Here is a 20329-nt window from a genome sequence, read left to right as displayed (position 1 = left end):
AGTCCTTGTCACTGCAGCTTTCATGGCCTGGGCTGGCTGCCTCACCCCCTCTAGCTCCTCTCCAACCTCCTTTCCTAAGCCCCGTGCTTTGCTGGCCGTCTGCTTTGCTCTGGGTAGCAGAGGGTGCTCTCCCACCGACCGTTTCTGAGGTGTGAGGAACAGCGAAGGTCTGGACTGAAAACCCCAGTGCATGGGGTGGAGCCCCGTGCCAGCACAGGGCACTGGGCTGGAAGGGGGATTGTGTGTGTGTTTATGTGTGTCCACCCCAAGCAAACCCTCTATGAGACACAACTTGGGGCTGGCAGCATCCCACAGGGAGCTGCGCTGGCGGCTGTTGCTTTACAGCCTCTGCTCCACTGGCAAGACAGTGGTGGACACCTGGATGTCCCCCCTCCTGCTACTTTCCAAACCCTGGGAGATGCCATTCGGACCCTCAGTACTGCACTTCAAATAAACACCAGAGGAAGAATACAAGTTCAAAAAACAACTTCTTAATTTATTGTAAATTCTCCTTTCATCTGTGCTGCAATTCCAGTGTTCTGCACATTAATAAATACACATTTGTTAAAAAAACAACAACCTCCAGTGTCTAATCTGCCATAAAGCTTTTAAAAAGTCATAAAAATAGCTTTTAATTATTTTTTTCTGTCATTAATACAACTGACCCTCATTTACTGCAACAATTGTGATCAAAATAAAAACTACCTACATCTCACTGGGACAAAATATACATACACAGATGTAAAAACAGCTAGCGTGGGTTATAGACAATGCCTGAGCACACAGCCACGTGCCAGACCCTTAGCACATTCAGAACCCTTTTCCATCAGAAAATGTCACACAGTATGTTGCATCATTTTTAAAGGAACAGCATCCTTCCTCCCTCTCCCCTTCCAAAGGCCTCCTCGATACGTTTGGAAATGCTTGGCAATATAATGATACTGAGATCACAATATGTACTATTTCATTTCTGTCTCAACTCCTCCATGTTATTTATCCTGATTTTCTACTTCTTCCCTTTCACATGCACAGTTACACAAACAAAAGCCAATGTTTTCCCAAAAGAACTGCTTCACCAAGCAAGGAGCTCCTGAAGCCTCAGTGGCAGAGAGCAGGTCACAGCCACACCACTGCTGCCCTTTGAGTCACATGTTGCCACCATGGGGAGCTGCCAGCAGAGATTTTGGATGCCGACTTTTTCACACCGTATTATTCCTTTTCTCGCAAACCATTGCAGGAGGTGAGGATTGTGGACAGGCCACACTTGACTGTCCTATACTTGTGAAACCAGCATGTTTTCTGGGAAACACGAAGCCTTAGGCCTTCCATGTGCTTTCTGAAACACCAAGGAGGCCATAGGGCTTTCTCAAAGAGCTGGGCAGTGAAACCTGGACATTCTTGAAGACTCTTACTTCTGCTTTGATTAGCAACACGTTGAACCCATTGAGAAAGAAATTAACAGTAAACTAAAACACTGTGTTGGACGGAGGACTTGCCCCATGGGAGGAGAGCCCTCTTCTTAGGACATGCAGAGCCAGGCCAAAGGTAAAGCCTACCATACAATAACAACACTTCTTTTCTTAGTCTTGGTAAGGCAAGTAAGGATTTGACTTCTTCCAGGCAAAGACTGTGTTGAAATCTTAGGCAAAGATAGGATTTATTTTTAGTCCTGAAGTTCAGTTGCTGAACATTTCAATGCACTTGAGAGAAGAGGTCAAAACACCAAGAAATGAAAAAGCAAAACATTTCTTGTGGGTTTTAGAAGATGTTACAAAGAAAACATACTGTGTCCTGAAAGTGTTCCAAAACCTATCAACAAAACTTGTAAATTACAGCCATGGATTTCCATTTAACCTTTACCAAATTACTCTGAAAACTGCACTGCCTTAAGGTGGCTTCCAGGCAAACCTCCCTTACTTTATCAAATGCCAAATTCAAGTAAAATTGTGCAATGTTCATATAAAAAATATCAAAACCTCTTTTAATTGATTTCCTATTATCAAATTAAGAAGATCAGTATAAATGTAAAATATACAAAGGGACTTTTTCTTTAGCAACACCATACAAAATATATAAAAGTATCTACACTTTATATATATATATAAAGGATTTTTTTTTTTCTTAAGACGATGTGTCCATAGGGGGATGGATAGAGATGCTGGCATAGAAACAAAAGGACACTTGGTGGGATATTCCTCCCTAGAGCCCAGCAAGCCAAAGGGTTCACACTGTAGCCAGAGAAAACTCCAAGAGATGTCTCCTGGCGCTTGTCTTCAGGCTGATGGATTGACTTACTGCACAGGTCCACCGTGATAATAACATATTTCCTTGGTTCTCCCCAGTAATAAGCGACCCCTGCAGCACTGTCCGCACTGTGAGCAGGTATCCGTCCCTCACAGTGCATCCCTGTGGCCATTTCCATGTGTTTAGGCAAGGGTTCGTGCCACAGGGAGCGTACCACACAGCAGCCTTACTGCAGGAACATCCGGGCACTGTGTCTCCGCCGTGAGCAGTCAGGAGTCTGCCATAACGTGAAACCATGTGGGAATCAATGCCCACCTCGTCCTCCTCACTACATGGCCACTTCGATGAAGTCCAGGGCAGGCGGCCCCGTGGCGAGGGGTCCAGAACCGCCAGCAGTGCTCACAGTTTCCTGATGGTTCAAATTGAAGTTTCGTTACTGCCTCTGTTAGTGAGAAGAAGCAATCATGCAGGCTCAGTGTTACACAGGCACAGGCAAACCGCGCCCCCGAACCACCCGTCCTTCGGAAGGGCTCATGCTTTGGGAGGTTGCCATGCCTTGCCAATCCAACACTTGCAAGGGGGATGCTGCTCTGGAGGGGAAGGCCAGTGGAGAAACAATTCCGGGTAGTACACAAGAGATGTACTCTTTAGAAGAAGCTGTGGTGAGCGTTTGTACTTGGCTAATGCTTTAGTGAAGATGCAAGGCTCACAAGCTGTTAGAAACCTGGTATTTCAGATAGGTTCACGCAATCTGCTGCCCAACAGCAGAGGTTTATACTATGCAAAAGGTGTGGAGATAAAACAGTTGCTTAGTACAAGTTGGCTGTTTATTCTCCAGTGATGACTGTATTACCTGGTAGTAGCTTGTTAAAGACACCTCTGGCCAGGATATATTCCATCAGCCAGTTCCTGGCATCCCAAAAATGTACTTTCACAGTGAGCTGGGAATGGGCTGTGCACCCAGACAACATGGGTGTCTAAAGCATGGTGGGACATGTCAAGAGTTAAAGCTGCATGAGAAATTTTCTCCCGGCTTGGAGAAAGAATAAGGCTATTATGTGTGGTAGTAAAAAATCAGACTATATGCGTAAAATGCTTGCACAGACTTTACATATGGCTGTTGTCCTCATTTTAAACGTATGAATTATGATGAGTAATGAGGTTTTGAGAATACTCTTTCGCTGAGAGCTTGCCCAGCCTTTTGTTAATGTTTGATTTAGTTTACAACAGCAAATACGCACAGTGATCCCAATGCAGCGGGTGGGAACCAGGCACCTGGTAATTTTGGGTCAATAGCTTGACATGGCATTTTCTCTGCAGCCTTTGGATCTCCTGCCGCAGCACTGGTTTCCTTCTACCCAGCTGGACACCCACCCCATGCTGCCCTTCCCCACCAAAACACTGGGAATCCTCAGGGGTTCTCATCACTGGGGTCTTCCTCCTCTACCCTCCTCCATGCTGACTGCCAGATCCCCACAACAGCTCTTGCTGGTCTTAGTGGACATGCATCAAGAAATGTTGCTCCATGTTCACCCTCTAGCACTTACTCTGAGTCTGAGGTGTCAGCATGTCCTGTTCCCACGTGGACGTTCATGGCCATGCCATTGAGCTGGTCTCGAGACTGCTCCCTCCGAACATTCTTTACGGTCACCCCTGAGTCCGAGGGAGAGCGTACCCCATCATTTGTCCCCAGGGAAGCAGTCCTGGATGAGATTGTGCTCTGATTGTAGTCCGATAGCTTTTCCCGCAGTCGATTCTTCATATTCTTATCCACCAGCGGGGGAGGGTAGGTGACTTTGTTCTTTAAGATGCCTGTTACGAAAAGAGAGGATAAGGAGAGTTTTGAAGCACAGAGCTACCATATGATCTAATTAATGCTCATTAACCCCCCTCTAATCTCCCCGTCTGGCTGTGAGGCGAGGTTGGCTGCACTACCTTTCCTCTGCTCTGGCTGCTGGTTATTCTGGAGGGACAGAGGTCTGTTCTCCTTCTGCTGCCCTTCGTTCTCCTTGTCTTGCGGTGCTTCGTTGCTGTGGTTCACCTGGTTTTCCCTGTGAAGCTCTACGTTCACCTTGGTCTCCACTTTGAGTTTCTGCTTCCCTCCGGGGTCCTCGCTGTCGCTGGCCGTCATGCACTCTGTGGGCCAATAGGGTTTCACATGATTGGGAAGGGTATCAACTGCAATGCAAAAGGACACTAGCTCGAAAACCACTTTTGATATGTGTTCTCAATCCCTGCCCAGCCAGTCCTGTGTCCTGTGGCCTGTGGCTGGGGAGGAGTAGTGTGTCAAACCAGAACAATCCTGCAGGTGATCCTTGCTGGACTGCACTGTCCTCAGGGTGCAGTGACACCCACAAAACACACCTGGTAGGATGTCAGGGTGTCCAAACCCTTCCCAGAGCAAGGTTGCTGGCTCCATCACAGAGAAGTATGAGGCAAACCTGCCCCTCAGCTGGTGATCCCACCAGCTCCTCAGCAAGGTTGGTTTCTAACGGGTAAGTGCACCCATGGCACCTTGTGCTGTGTCTGTGCAGAGTACGAACACACAGCCTAGGTGTTCATCAGTCCAAGCTGACTTATCTTTAGGTCAAGATGAACCATGCCTAGAAATGCCTGCACCCTGTCACACAGTATTAACAGCTAATGATCTCCAGCTCTCTAGGGCCAGGACCTCCCCAACACCGCTAAATCCACAAGCCTGTACTCCATGAGGAGAGGGAGGTATTTCTTGCTCCTGCCCTCAAAACAACCAGCTTTTTCCTCCTCTTATTCTTTCTTCATATGAGACTTTGCAGGCTGGGTAGCACCATTCCCAAGTGCTGTAGGGACCCACCTGCAAAGCCCACTCTGCCTGATTTGATCAAGCATCCTTTTACTTGCACTCAGCCACCCCTATGGACAAGCCTTTGGGATGAAAAAAGTCTCTAAGCTGGAGACGAGAAGCTTCTCCACAGAAGCAAGGCACAGCAGTAGGGATGTTGTCTCAGCCATATGGTAGTTAGGCAGATTTGTCCCATCTGCTCTAAAGGTGCAGACTGGAATAAACCTATTGCTCTTCCCTTGCACTGGGAGTACCTTTGGGTGTACTGTGGAGTGGGCCACGTTCATTATTTTTGGAAGTAGATGTGTTCCACTTTTTCTCTGTCTCAAGCCCATCTTCCTCACTGTCCGACGAATGGGAGGAGGCATAAGAGCTGCTGTGTTCATCGAGGGACAGTTCGCTGTCGGAGTCTGAATCATGCTCTACAAATGCAGAAAGGGGAAACACAGCAATGAGTGTGGACCCAAGCTAAATAAGTCTAGCTGACAAACGCACAAGGAGAAAGAAAAGACAGGCATATGCTTCAGGCCATGCCAGGGTTACATCCGTAAGTGAACACAGGATCAATTCGCAAGGGCTGTGGCATCCATCTAAGTAATACGGGAAGCACAACTGCTTGGGTCAGATAGTGGGTAGGACCTTTTATGCATGGGAGGTGCAGAACAGAATGGGAGCACTTTTCACTATGCAAAACAGTAACTGTAGGATCTCAATCAACACAACACAGAGGCAAACCAAGGTACCTTGAAATACCAAGAATCTGCAAATGCACTTTAAAAAATAAAGAACTGCTACAAGGCAACAAAATTTAATGTCAAGACCCAAATGAAAGGAAATCAGCCAACAGACACTTCTCATGTTCTTGTACAAAACACACAGCAGTAAAGGAGGATATTGCCTCAAGGTCTCAAATGTTAAAAGATCTCTGATTAAAAATGAAGAGCAACAGCACATAATTTGTGAGAAAGAAAAGGGACGCCAGAAACTGTCAACAGCTGTGACAGCCGTCAGATTAAAACTGAACCATCACAAGAAGCAGATACATGATATTTTTATTCCAGGATTCCCTTGTAAGGCAGCCACTGCATAGCTCACTATGCCACGAGTGTAATGAGAACGAGATACTCCAGGTCATACTAACTTCTCAAAAAGTGCTGAGAAGGGGAAAGTGCACAACTGGGTCAAAGCATTTAGAAATAACTCTTACCATTGGATTTTGATGGATTCCTATGGAAAATAGAGGAATCTGCTTCAGTCTGACCAGCCCTTGCTTGACTTGAGGATCCACTGAGCTTATGAGCAGCCTCATCCCTTTGAGAATAAAAACACAGACAACTTTCTTGGTCACTTCACTGTTCTTAACAGGGCAGACATGCAGATGAGATTCCTCCAGCCAAATGCAGACAGCTGCAGTGGATGCTTGCCAGCCTCTGCTTGATTGTCAATGTGGTCACTTTTACAGCAAGACACTGGTTATCCTAATGAAGCTGTCTGCCTTTGGCCACATGAACCACACTGAGAAAGCCCGAAGTTAATAAGCTAAATTGCACTCCTTGAGACATGTCTGAATTTTAACAGGCAAGCGGCACAGCCCATATTGTTAACATAGCAGTTATGTTAACCACTGCACTGTTGGAACTCCCCTCCAAAGATGCATGCAAAAGAAAATGAGAGTCACATAAACCAGAACTGTTAAGACATAAACCAAGCAGCATTTGAACCACAATATTTCTGTTTCCCACAACAGCAATGAAAAGGGAAAGGCAAGCACCTGAAAGCCATGCACCTGCCACCTGATTACCTGAGAATATAAGCAAGGTAGCTATTGTGGCTCTTGGCTGACCTGACGGTGCTTTCTAGGGAGACAGTGGATTCCCCAATGGTTGTGCGATACATATTTGGCTCTTCTATATATGTGTTGTTACAGTTCAGAGAGCGCTGAAGGGGAAAAAAAAGACACAAAACAATAGTGAATGATCCTACCAAACCCCACATTAGCCATGAATGCAAGTTTTGAAGGAACCAAGTGGGTTTTGATGCTGAGGAAAAGAATTCTTTACTCTCTAAAGTTCCGATTAAAATAGCAGTCAAAGCTTCTGAGAGAGGCCATCAGTAATCTTTGTACAGGTGACTGGAAGCAGTCAGACAATTTGCTTAATTACGGACAAGTCACCTGTAAGTTCATTTTAGGTAACATCTACCACTAAAGGGATGTTTTTTCCCAGTGGTTGTTCCTTACAGTTAATAATGTAGCTCTTGTTGCAGTGGAATCATCTGGAAGAGGTTTCTTCCCAGTTAAGGTGTTCTTCAAGTGCTTCCTGACTTCTTTGTCGAATACGCAGTGGAAGAAGAAAATGAACAGCCCCTGGATCATTTTAGGGAGAAGAATAAATGTAATTGATCCATTACTACCAAACTGCAAATAAAGATACTGGAGAACAGCTATTCTGAAACAACCCCTGAATTCTAGTTTGTAGTCCACTATTTCAATAGCAACAACTATTTTCTGTCTTTGATGGAAATGGTGCTGATTGATCTCCTAGGACCTCTTCACAACTGGCTTCCAAGTTCAAATGTGAGTAAGGCCTGGGAAAACATACAAAATGATGTGTTCCTCCAGGATTTACAGAGCTGAGTTTGTGGTAGGTGCCACCCTCCCTCACTGGGAAGAAACTTTCTTCTCCAAATATCCAATAGGGACCTCCGTGTCCCACCCACTGGAAGACATTGCAGGGAAGTTTCAGGGCTGTACTTGTACCAAGACTTTATTACAGCAATGATAAGACAAAATCAATAGCAGCACATAAAAAAACATCACAGCCTTTAGTGAAAACCTCTGCAAGTGGGGAACTTCTGTGGTAAGTGTCCTGAATATTTTTGCTGAGAGAACTTCAGAAAGCCTTCTGAGATGTGGAGAGATACTGTGGGCAGAGAGGTCCCAACTGTTGCCCCATACGTTCCTTGGTTCAACCATACCTCCTGGTGGGAATATCATTAAAATCCCCAGGGCTGAGGAGTTGTTGGCTTCCAGAAACACACATTCACAGCTTTTGCTGGGGGCAGGGGGCAGGCACGTGCGTGCCTTCAGATGTATTTGCTCGGAGGGAATTCATGCAGCTGCCAAATTGTTATCAATTTTGGTTGGAGATACAGTATATAGAAGCCAATCACTCGTGAAGTTGCAGCTGTACCAACATCACAAGATGATTTCAGACAAAGCGACTGACCTACAGTAACTTTCAACTTCAAGATCACTTTCTAAACATTCAATCACAAGTGGTCTTAGCTGGCATTAGCACTCTGGGATTATTCATTAATAAAACTCGCATAAATGTCTTTAAAAATACAAGTTCAAAGAAGGCATTGATGTGAAACGCCACATAACAGGCAAGTTTGGAGAATTCCAGCTGCTGGCTTCCCTCCCTCTCATCAGGTTTATATTTCATTTAATAGAAATTAAATTGACTTGTGGAAGCCTGGTTTTACAGCCTGAGGAGGTGTAGTTATTTCAGAGCACACCAGTTACAGCGGCAAAATAACCTTGCTCCGAGCTGGCCTCTCTGGTGTGCTTCCAGGGCATGGACAGTCATCTCTGGAGAAGACCCATCAGACTTCTTTTCTCCTTGGCTACAATTTGTGGCTGTTGTGCTGCAGCTGACAAGAGTGACCTGCTAGCAGTAGCTTGTCTTAATACTGCAGGCAGTCGCCATAACAGTTACTGCCAGCCTTGGTTGCATTCAAATAATGATCAACATGAAGCTTCATGACCACTTCCATGCCAGGTCTCCTACGAATAACTACTTTCTGCACCTTTAATCAACAAGTGTGTACACCAGGACAAGCAACCCAGTAAAACCCTAATGCAATCAGTTGTATTTGAAAACCATTATATGACTAATTTCCTTAAACAGTAACTGAATTTGTGATAGCCTTGAACACTTAACCATTTACTCTCTGTGAAATAAACCAGTCTCTTGGTTGTGATAGCAACAGAACAACTGTTAACAATGAGCACACAGAAGACAGTAACAAAGATTTTTGTCTCTAGAAAAACAGAAGTACAATTGCCTACTGTTATTTATCTGTCACAAGTTATAATAGTGGAGCACTTTAGAATGACTAAAGGTGAGAGATGTAATTACCCAAAGTTATGGTTTTGGTAAAAACAACCCCTTCCTTGAGAAAAGAGAGCAAAAATTGTACTTAACATCTCTGTTACTGTATGTCAGCTCATGTTTAGCAGGTTTTTGAGGTCTGAGTGCAGCGGCATGCTCACCGAGGTCTGCCATGGACAAGACACCATCCAACTTACCTGCAGGCAGCTGAAAATGGCAAAGAGATAGTGAAACATCATGACATCGCAGTTCACCGCCATCAGCCCCAGCAGCCACGTGGCACTGATGAGCAGCAGGAGCACGAACGCCGTTCGCAGCCCAGAGCTGAAAAGTAAACACAGAGATTTGCAGCACGACAAGATACAAGAGTATAGCCCAGCTTCCCTGCACTTCCTGGGTGGTGTCACGTGCCCAACAACTTGGCAACTGGAAAGGCCCTTTGGGAAAATCAGGGCAGCGTTCCCCAGCTCCCCATTCCCAACTCTCTCACTGTACTACTCAAAGATTTAGCAAATTCAGGTTAAAAAAAAGGTGATTTCTTTTCAAGTTTGTTTCCAAGGTTTTCTTCAAACAGACCAGGCTCTTTGCGAAGCCCATGCTGTTCAGCCTTGTTGACTCTTAGGAAGAGATCTGGGTGGTAAACGGCCACATACGCCTCATTTCTGTTTGTCAAGTTCACTCTCACACGCCTTCTCAACGTTACAGCTCAAGGTTTTGGATCCAGGGCACTCGGGAACACTTGTTTACTTAAGAACATTATTTCCACAGATACTTTCAAAAGATGGTCACAATTCCAGTGGCAAAAGGTTTGTTATGAGTAAAATACCTGCAATCAAGTAGCAATTATACTCCATTTGTTTAGGGAGACTTAAAAAAGAAATCACCCAGCAGCCAGGGCTGAATAAATAGCTAGAAGCAGCCTTTTGAAACCTCATACAGTTTGAAACCTCATACATACTATTTGAAAAAAGTAAAACTAGAAAAGGGTCTGTCCTGCCACTAGCTAATCACATTTCTGTTCACAGGTAAATTCTGAGCTTTGGGCAAAACAGACATTAATGGGAACAGGCTGCCCCAGCAGCTCAGGAAGGTGGCAGGTTGCAGCTTGCAAGGCTTTCTGCTCACCCCATGGGGATGGGGCTGGGGGAGGCTGGTCCTCAGCATGGGAACCTCAATGGGTCTCTGCGACAACATGGCTGGTACCCAGGTAACCAGGGGAGACCTTTCTGAGCCACAGGTGAGCATGGGGACACCCAGAATTAAGTCTACCTGGGCATGCCATGGGTAGAAGTGAAGTGACAGTGTAGTAGAGTGTGTGATGAAAGATCTGGAAGGACTGTAATGATACCATCTGGAGACCAAACCTTTCCCTCTCCCCTTCCTTCTCCTGCCTACACTTGCTGGTGGTGCAGAGCATCATGGTGGAGGTTTTCAGAGCCTCCAAGGGAACCCCATAAGTAGGTGCAGCTCCAATTGTTTCTGCCAAATATCTGTTTTATCTCCTACTCCAACACTTCCTTTTAGGCAATTCCATCCCTTTATTGTTCCTAGCCAGAACTTTTTTTTGCAGCTTTTTGGACCTAAACTTACATGACTCCATTTTTTTCAAATGAGCGTTGCCTTCGCCTGCACGAAGCCTTCATTGCTAGTATAAAGATGACAGCATTTATCTGAAAGGGAAATAGAAATAACAGCATGGATTCTTTCTGTACATTTGTTAAGAGCTCAATTTTCAACGAAAACACAATTTTTATCTTAAAATGGTTCTTGATGCCACGAATACTTTTCCTTTAATTTACAGGTCTCTAAGTTCCAAGATTAATCTCCTTTCAAGCCAACATAGAATCATAGAATCATAGAATATATAGTCAAGAACATCCTGAGAATTGATCTGGATGAAACCCAGTAAGATGGCCCTGTACAAAAGAGGCTTGAATTAAAGATAAAAAGTCAGAAATGGCTGTCCTTGTCCAGACCAGAGTCCACTCAGCCCAGCATCTTCTTTCAGCTGGGTCAAACCAGAATATCAGAATATAGTAACAGAGCAACCACACAGTGGTAATCCCTCTGAATACTTCTCCATGGAACAAAAGCAAGTGAGGAAAAGTAAGTAGGTTTCTGAGCACACAGCCACTGCTCCACAAGCAAACTTCACACTGGCAAGCAGCCCCCTGATTTTCAGGAGCTTAGCTCATGTCTTACGTGTTTTAGCAAAAGAGGCAAGCTCAAGCACATCGGCTTCATACGTAAAGAATACAGTTGCTTCGCATTATGAGTACTGTTTGACAAAACATAAAGGAAAAGACAGCAGTAAGGAAAAGACAGCTCTGGATGACAACTCCACCATACTTACAACTACAACAATTATGATGGGCCCAGCAAAACTCCAGATAAGGGTGTCATGAACAGACAACCAGCAGAAATCAGGGTTCCCATAACCTTGTGGATCCAGACCAACAGCAAGCCCTGGGTCACAAAATGGAGAGAAAGTACATCAGCAAGGTGCTGCTGAGATCTTCTACATTTCCAAATCACTCTCTGACAAACAAAACGACAGTGGCAAAATGTGTTCACCAGGACAGTCTGGGAAGTAATCAAGGCAAATATTGAAATAAAACTTCCGTAAATCACAATCTTTACATCGGTCACTCCATATCAAACAGTACTACAAGTTTTGCCTACCAGAACAAAATTCAGCTGCATAGAAACGACAGCAAATGCAAGTCCCAAATTAATTCTGTTTCAGCACAGCTTTACAGTCATACACAGTGGGATGAAGCCTTGAGGGTGAGTGACATGTTGAGGAATTTCAATAAGCCTATGCAGCTGAATGACATGAATCATAACTGAGGAGATGTCAATGCTACAACAAATAAGTGCATTCTTAACTGCCGTGAGCTTGCTGTCACTAAAATACCACCAGAGACAAAGGAACCTGGGAACTCACAGGAGTTAACTGCTTGAGCTCAGGTGGGATTCATTTTGAACTGCCATCTCAGGTACCTCACCTTGCTTTCAGTGCTATTTGAAATGGAGCTTGCTAATGCCCCCAAGGCAACTGAGTTAAGAACACACCTTTTATTGTTTTATTTTTCAATGCTTGGACAATTCCAAGGGAGCCTCTGAGTTCAGCCCCCACCTGCTGATTTACAGTGCTGGCTGATATGGTGACCTACACCTCACCCATATGGTGATGGACTGGAATTGCTGTCTTTGACCTGCAACATCACAGAATCATAGAATGATTTAGGTTGGAAAAGACCTTTAAGATCACTGAGTCCAACCATTAACCTGGCACTGCCAAGTCTACCTCCTCCACAGGTCTTTTTCCCTAGACTCTCCACCAGCTTTGTTGCTTTTCTTCAGACACGCTTCAGCACGTCAGTGTCTTTCTTGCAGTGAGGGGCCCAGAACTGAACACAGGATTCAAGGTGCAGCCTCACCAGTGCCCAGTACAGGGGATGATCACTGCCCTGGTCCTGCTGGCCACACTATTGCTGATACAGGCCAGGAGGCTGTTGGCCTTCTCGGCTGCCTGGGCACAAGCTGCTCATGTTCAGCAGCAGTCAGTCAGCACCCCTGGGTTCTTTTCTGATGAGCAACTTTCCAGGCACTCTTTCCCAAGCCTGTAGCATTGCGTGGGGGTTGCTGTGACCCAAGTGCAGGACCCAGCACTTTGCCTTGTTGAATCTCATGCCACTGCCTTCAGATCATCAATTCAGCCCATCCAGATTCCCTCTGTAGAGCCTTCCTACCCTCCAGCAGATCAACACTCCCACCCAACTTGGTGTCATCCCCAGCACTGACAGGCCTGTAGTTCCCTGGATCCTCCTTCTGGCCCTTCTTGTGGGTGGCTGTCACATTTTCTAACCTTCAGTCAACTGGGCCCTCCACGGTTAGCCAGGACTGCTGATAAATGATGCAAAGTGGCTTGGTGAGCACGTCTGCCAGCACTCCCGTTGCATGGGTTATCCCACCATGTTTCCGTGACTGCATCTGTATCATTGTTTTCCTGCTGCACAATGACTTCCAGTTGTTGCCCATGCTGCATACATTGGTGTAGATGCAGTTCAGCTGGGCTATTGATCCCTCCACCCTTTTGCGGGGAGCTCCTGTGTGACCATTCTCAGGTGCTTCTGTGGTTTCTAACACAACAACAACCCTTGCATCTTTGCTGTCACATGGAATGTGGACCTCCACTACGGAGATGGTGGAAGGAAGGACCTTGTTAGCAAACCATCCATCAAACACCAGTATGCCACCCCCAGGCTCATCTCTAGTGAGCCTGGTATTATCCCTTTCCCCGTTCAAATGTAGTTTAAAGCTCTTTCAATAAGTTAGTCTTTCAAAGTTACTGAAAGAGCTTTAAACTACATTTTGAAAGAGCTCTAACTCCTATGAAAGATCATTTTCCCCCCTTTGAGTCAGGTGTACCCTGTCTGCAGAGGTTTTCCTTTTTCAAGACATAGAAATTGATCCCTACAAGGCCTATGGCCAACGACATATGGTAAATGGCTGCAGCATGCTGTCTGGGCATTGGGGCAACCTACTGTGTTGAGCATATGTCCTGACTCAAGGAGGCAGCCAAGGCTGATGGCAGTGCTGTTCTCTGGAGGAATTCATGTGCATTAATGAAAGCCTTTTTGAACCAAAGCCTGTGTGCTTGGATGAAAAGACACTGAAAAAGGGAGAGGTAGCTGTGTTTCACTCTTGCTGCTCAAAGCTGGCCCACAGCCAATATTCACATCTGGTACAGGCCTATGGTCTATGAAAATTAAACTGGCCATTTGGCAAAGCAGAGGATATTGGATCTGTTTTCACTGAAATGTGGAACGAGGTAGGACCGGTCTCCCTCCATGCTCCCACTGGCCCTTCCACCACCCCCTTCAGAAGCTGCCATCCAGAGTTAGCCATAAATGATTAAGGGACCATAAAGTATTTTATACAGATACAATTCCATAGACACAGCCTGTTTCCCAAGACTTGATTTCCCCATTAGTGGGACTTAAACTACAGTTTGACCAAACATCTGGCTCTAAGGGTAACTGGCAGACAGAAACATTCTTTAACTCTCAGAATCCTACCCTGAAGTTCTTCATAAAACAAATGGGGCAAATGGTCAATGGTTCAAATTTTACTGCAGTCAACAATATGTGAAATAACACCTTACCCAAAGGCAGAATTAACCCAATGCAATTCTGTCATACACAGAATTGTTCTAGCCCATGAGTGAAATGCTGCAGCCTGGCTGTCCTGAGCACACTGAGTGTGTGGGCTGTCTGACAGCTCACTGACATTTGCAGGATCTGGGGCTGGTCCTATGGCCAAGCATCCTGTGGGGACCAGCAGCTATCCCAGGATGTGCCAAGAGCCTGCCATGGGGAGGTGCTGCCGGAGGGGCACGTGTTAACCCTTCTGAGCTCCTGCAGGCTCAGCAGCTGCTGGTGACTCAGGCTACTGAGGGTCAGCCTCACCTCTCTCCGGACTCAGCACCTCGCTCAGTATTCTCAGCAGATCTGGAAAGTGACATTTTCTGGGGGCATTGGTTTTAGGGCGATGTAAGAATCTGTTTTAACATGAGCACTGCAGTCTCCATTCCAAAGCAGTTACTGCACACACATGCCAACTGGTTAGCGTGTTGCCATGAGGACATGCAGAACTGGAGGGGTCCCGCTGGGTGCCAAATCCAGCCCTTTGCCCCTGACACAAGGAAATAATAAAATCCCCTTCCTAGACAGCTCAAACTATATTTTAAAATGAGCAAGCTTAAAGCAAATTTAAAATGTTTCACTATCACTCTCCATGAATATTCCAGATCCACACTCTTTTGGATGGCCTTCTCCAAACTCCTATCCCATTTTTATTCATGGCATTTTGCTTTTCTGTGCTGTGATTAGATGTGGTTCTTCTCTGTTGGAGTTCTTCTCTGTTCACTATGTAAACATTTTACTAGGCTTCTCCCTCTCCTAAGGTCAAGGTTCCCTTCAGCAAGTAGCCTGGTCCCATCACAGATGTCTTAGGACCACTATGTCCCAGCTTGAAATGAAAGTCAATCTGAACATGGAAAATAGAAAAACTAAACAAACAAAACAGCAAAGCCACTGCTACTGCAGGTTCACGTTTTTTCAAGACAGCTTTGATAATGATGAAATGGGCTAGATAGTTATCTCTCAAATAAAACATAAAAGCCCTCTGGATGTCCAAGACTAACATTCCTTCCCATACCTAGACTTTTGTGCTATTAAGAAGCATACACAATCTTTCTCTCACAAAGCAATTTAAAAGAAATTGTGTTTAAGATGCATGTTATGAAGTTGGGGCCTTTTACTGTTTATATATTAAAATTCATAAAAGAAGCTTATTTAAAATACGTACAGTAACAGAGCTATCCAGAGAGAAGAAATCCCACATTGTGCTATTTATGATGAAATAATTTTCTCTTCAGATGATTTCTGAACCCGGAAGGGCAAACTAAAGCTTGCTCAGTAATAGGGATCTGACTTTTCATTTCAATGAACTGCAAATTCAATAGATTCAGAAATCACAGGAGACAACGCGGGGCTGTAACTCACAGTTTTAAAGGTGCAAAATAGTTCCATATCACAGACAACAATATGTAAGTAGAAAAATGTAAAAATGGCATACTTGTGAGATTTAGGTTGCATAGCACTGCTGTTGAGAAACTCTGAATTAATATAAAATTCAGGGGAGAAGCTAAACATGAAACACAAAATCTTTCTGACAAAAGTCTTTACAAAAGTTGTGTTCTGAAATGCAAATTGTTTATTGCTATTTAATGATAATACTGGTCTTCTGCTAGGAATGATGCTGCCAATTACATGATTTCACTTAGATGTTTCTAAATGTACTCAGCAGTCCTGCGTGTACTGATAAAAGCTACACAGGTCTGAAACGTCTCAGAAGTCCAAGGACCATTTCCATTTAAAAAGTCAGGGATACGTCTATAGCGGCAGAGCCTTCTGGATTGTGCCTTCCACGGTGTTCTGGATAGATTCATAGAAGTAGAAATTATTTATGCATGAGGTGATATAGAAAAATTTACTTAACCAGTTCTCCAGAGAGAGAACTGATCTCTACTAATCTATGCTATGTTTTGGTATTACACTTTCCTAAGTCAAACAGGAAAAGCCCCATATATTTTTAAGTCTAACTTCTTCCATAATATTTTTCCAAGTGTGATATTATTTGTTTGACCTGAGAGACATCTAAACCTCTGCCACTGCTGACAGTATGTTGTTATCTGTAAAAGTAAAAGTAATTGGATAAAAGTTAACTGTCTGCCTATGATCTGGTTTCCCATATGGCAACAGATACATGCTGAAAGAGTTGAACCAAAAACCACACCAACTGTTCTGTGAAGCGCACTTCCCAAGGAGCTGTCTGCCTGCATTAACAAAGCTCCATGTGCTGCACTGGAAATATCTGATTGCAAAAATAAGCATGGTGAGGGTGGAGATGGATGTGCTCCTGTGGATCACCCTGGAACCGTTTAAAAGATCACTGCCTCCAGCTTTTCATTACTTTTCCTTAACTGGAAGTTATTGCCTTTGTATCTCAAATTAAGTAAAAGGCTGCTTGAGTATTAACAGCTCGTTTTTAAGCCAAGTAGAACAGAACTGCTGAAATCCCTTTCAGGGAACATTTACAGCTGGTTGAGGGTAAGCAATGGGAATGTCCAGTGAAGGGCAGTAAATATCCTGGGGGCAGCATTGGGTTCTGAAGCCACTGCAGCTTCCTCCCTGAGAGACCATGTGTCCATCCATATCCTGAGGTATCGGCACAGGGAAGAAAAATCTCTGAAGGCTACTGGCAAGTTGTTAAAATACTGTTATTCCCAAGCAATGTTATCAAATCCTGTTTTAATCTGTGTGCGATTATGCTTATATTGTAAAACTGTCAGCATCACGTCAACTGGGGCAGCAGACATGTGGTACACAGATCTGCCAAATTCAGGAAGAATTCTGCTATACATGAGTTGGTGTTGCCCTCATTCAGGAAAACACTGAAGCGACAGCAGCAGTTAAGTGCATCCATAGCTGGCCTGGATTGGGTAACTTTCCTGAACCTGGCCAGTGAAGTTAGCAGGGAAGGGAAGGGAAATGGTATTGGGGTACTTGAGGGTACCTGTTATGATGGCAGGAATGCCCCAGCCAACAACGTAGTAGAACCGCATGTGCCCGAAATTGATGTTCCTCACTTCAGTCAGCATCCGGTAGATGTGGAGCTGCTCCACAAACATCCATGCAAAGGTGCTCATGTAGAAATAATGCAGGAGGATGGCAATCACGGTGCACACAAACTGCAGAAGAGAAAGTACAGCGCTATTAGAGTTGCTTTTCTGAATCACAACCCGGTGAGTCACTGGCACCCCCATGCAGCTAAAGGCAAGTGTAATAAAAAGGTTTTGGCAGAACAAATACACTGCCATTAATGAAGTTTTTCAGTTTCAGAAAAGCTGTTTCATGTTGTGAAAACTTTTTTTTTTTTTTTTTGTAAACTATGCGGCCTGTTCTGTGTCTGGTTCAGCTCTACCTTATCAATCCATCGCGCTTTTGGTTGTTGGCCTTGCCCTCCACATTCTGTGGCTAATTTCTCTGTGTATTTGCTGTAGAAGTGAGGATTTTGGTTATTCTGACTGAATTCCTTCTGCTCACAGGAGGGGCAGGGCTGACAGAGCCCCTTGTTCAGAGCAGGAGGTGGGGATGTTCCTATGAAGCCTGCAGACCCTCTGCCCTGCCTTGTGTATGAGTCTTGCCTGCATAATGCCACCGCACTGAATTCAGCCACAGCATGTTTAACTGCATCAGCTAAACTGGTCTCACCGCAAAGCCAACATATTGCTCCCAAGAACAGCCACCCTCAACCCTGCACTGACTTGGTGTCTCCCATTTTCACATCATGGGCCATCCTATGGGTTTTTCTGTTACCTCATGTTTTCCAGAGAGAGACATTTCTCTCAGAGGAAGTGTGCTATTTTGGTACAGTTTTGTTTTGTTTCCAAGTAGACCATGTTTTGTGCCTGGTATCAGCAGATTAAAAAAACTACAAAGAAACTCTCCTTGTGCTTGCAAAGGTGGAGGGGAGCTGCGAGAAGATCTTAGGTTTTCAGTTTAGGACCAGCCCCTGACAAAGTCCTTGCTCAGAAAAGCTTCTCTTCTGGGGACAGAAATCCATGAAGCTTCAGCCCCAGAAAAGTGAACATGCTAAACATGAGCAATGGGTGATCTGCAGACTTGAACCAAAGTCCTTTCTTTGAGGAATTTTCTTTTCAGCTAAATGAAATGTCTGCCTCAAAAATAGGCAAAACGTTATGTAATCTTACCATCTAACCTAAGACCAGCAGACCATTTTGCCCCTGTGTCTGTGTCTTAGGTCTGTAAAAGTCTTTTTCATCTACAGCTTGTTTTCTGGGATTCTCTTAAAACCAAAAAATACTGAGAAGCAAAAGCATGGATGCATCCACAGGGAAAGGTTTTGGCCATCTCTTTTGTCCCTGCAGCTCTGCCCTTCACTGATGAAAGACTGAAGACCTTGCACATCTATACTTCAACAAGTCATGGAGGACGGCTGGTCATTATCATTGGACTAAAATGATGCAGCCAGAAGTAGATCACCACCTACTCTGCAGATCAATCTTTTACCCAGCGTCAGAGTGTTTGACTAGGAAGTGGGAGAGTAGTTTCTAGGCTCTCCCTGGCTCAAGCAGGGGGGTCAGTCCCCTTCTCATCCACTGTAGAAAACCCCCCTAAGCACCCGGCTGTTAAGATATGCTGGGTCAAGAAATGCTCATCTCTACCCTCCTCTTGAGGCTGCGCAACTTGCAGTCAGGCACAGAAGTCGTGAGGACAAACAGAAAGCAGGCTAGCACTGGCTAGGTAGTTCACATCTTTGGCTAGGAACAAGGGGATCTGGAGCTTCCAGACCCAGGCTTGGATTTGGTTTTATCCTGAGTCAGCGGAACAAAGTGGACCACTCAGCTCTGCCAGGCTGAGAGGAGCAAAGGTGAAGCACATCCTGAAACCAAAGAGATCAAGGGTCCTTCGTGTGACTAGGAGTAACAACTACAGTGAGCAAACTGGTAGCTGAAGTCATCTTTGTGACTAAATGGCTACCCTGAAATCTTGCATTTCTGTACTATCTGCTAAGCAGCTTTCCCCCCCAGCTTCACAGTTTGATGGATGAAAACAGGAATGACCACAAGCATCTGACACCTGAATTGACTCACGACTTTCTCCTTTCAGAAGCAAAGCTAAAGGGTTTTGCCAAGGATCTCTTGATAAACTTGAATTAAGACCACTTTGTGTAACCATTTGATTTTTGTTTCAGAATGTTCTGCATTGTGTTTTGGAACCTTCTGTTCCCATGCAGCACTGACCCTGCTTTCATATTTTGGCACAATTTTTTAGTGGGTTTTTTTCATGGTATAATGCTCAGAAACATAAGTTTCCCTGTTTAACTTTGCTGTGCAAAGGAATCATAGAAAGACTGCCAACTTTCTGGATTCACTTACTGCATCAGCTTTATTGTAACACCAAGCATTATAGAAAATGCAGCTCAGTGAATAAAAGACCTTTCTTCCCTCTATGTAAGCAGGGCTTTTTTTGCTCCTACTCCCACATGCATGTGAGTTGACTGCTGCCCTGAACATTACCTTTTTCAGGTAAGAAAAAAGAAAGAAAATAAATCACTTTCTATCAATAGTCCAGGGAAAGATTAAAACCTCACCCAGAAATGTGACTGTTAATTTACAGAAACCCATAAAAGCCAGGCTGGGTGCCAAGCAGTGCAGCGTTATTTGTGCTCCAGCATTCTTTACCTCTTTATGTTCATCAGTGCATGACTCGTTAGACAACTCTCATTCCATACAGACAGATGAACAATTGTCTCAAGCAGACGTGGCTTACAGGCCTCCTAACTTCTCAAATGGACTGAGTAGGCTGTAAGGAGTGGCTTTCTGCTGTATGAAATATGTTTTGTAACTTAAAAATCTTTCTAAGTGGGTTAAAGCTATGGGGTGTTTCACTAAGTCCTTGTAATAGTACAAGACATCATCACACCATGAGCCCCAAAGCATGAAAGTGAGAAGGAGCAAAAAGAGAACGATCTTACCAAGTACAACCATTACTAT

The 20329-nt window shown here is 44.6% G+C and overlaps 1 protein-coding gene across 7 annotated transcripts in view; it reads right to left on the bottom strand.

Annotated features, from left to right (window-relative positions):
• Window positions 1-475: 475 nt before the first annotated feature.
• CELSR1 (cadherin EGF LAG seven-pass G-type receptor 1) overlaps window positions 476-20329 on the bottom strand; it is a 164971-nt gene continuing 145117 nt past the window's right edge. For 2 of the 7 annotated variants that reach the window (XM_065665404.1, XM_065665464.1), the window contains exons 25-35: window positions 17326-17500; window positions 11534-11646; window positions 10771-10850; window positions 9378-9504; window positions 7305-7430; window positions 6867-7003; window positions 6273-6376; window positions 5320-5487; window positions 4180-4422; window positions 3792-4056; window positions 476-2686 (exon numbers count right to left, since the gene is read on the bottom strand). In XM_065665404.1, the coding sequence (XP_065521476.1) occupies window positions 2662-2686; window positions 3792-4056; window positions 4180-4422; window positions 5320-5487; window positions 6273-6376; window positions 6867-7003; window positions 7305-7430; window positions 9378-9504; window positions 10771-10850; window positions 11534-11646; window positions 17326-17500 (1563 nt within the window). In that variant the 3' untranslated portion in view covers window positions 476-2661. Of the gene's footprint in view, window positions 2687-3787; window positions 4057-4179; window positions 4423-5319; window positions 5488-6272; window positions 6377-6866; window positions 7004-7304; window positions 7431-9377; window positions 9505-10770; window positions 10851-11533; window positions 11647-16116; window positions 16185-17325; window positions 17501-20329 lie in introns of those variants that run through there. The other 5 variants (XM_065665415.1, XM_065665435.1, XM_065665425.1 and 2 more) reach the window with 5 other exon arrangements.

The sequence above is a fragment of the Lathamus discolor genome, chromosome 1 (genome assembly GCF_037157495.1).
Source record: "Lathamus discolor isolate bLatDis1 chromosome 1, bLatDis1.hap1, whole genome shotgun sequence".
Lineage (NCBI taxonomy): Eukaryota > Metazoa > Chordata > Aves > Psittaciformes > Psittacidae > Lathamus > Lathamus discolor.
The sequence above is the reverse complement of the archived record's forward strand: the minus strand, read 5'-3'. Positions and strand labels throughout refer to the sequence as shown.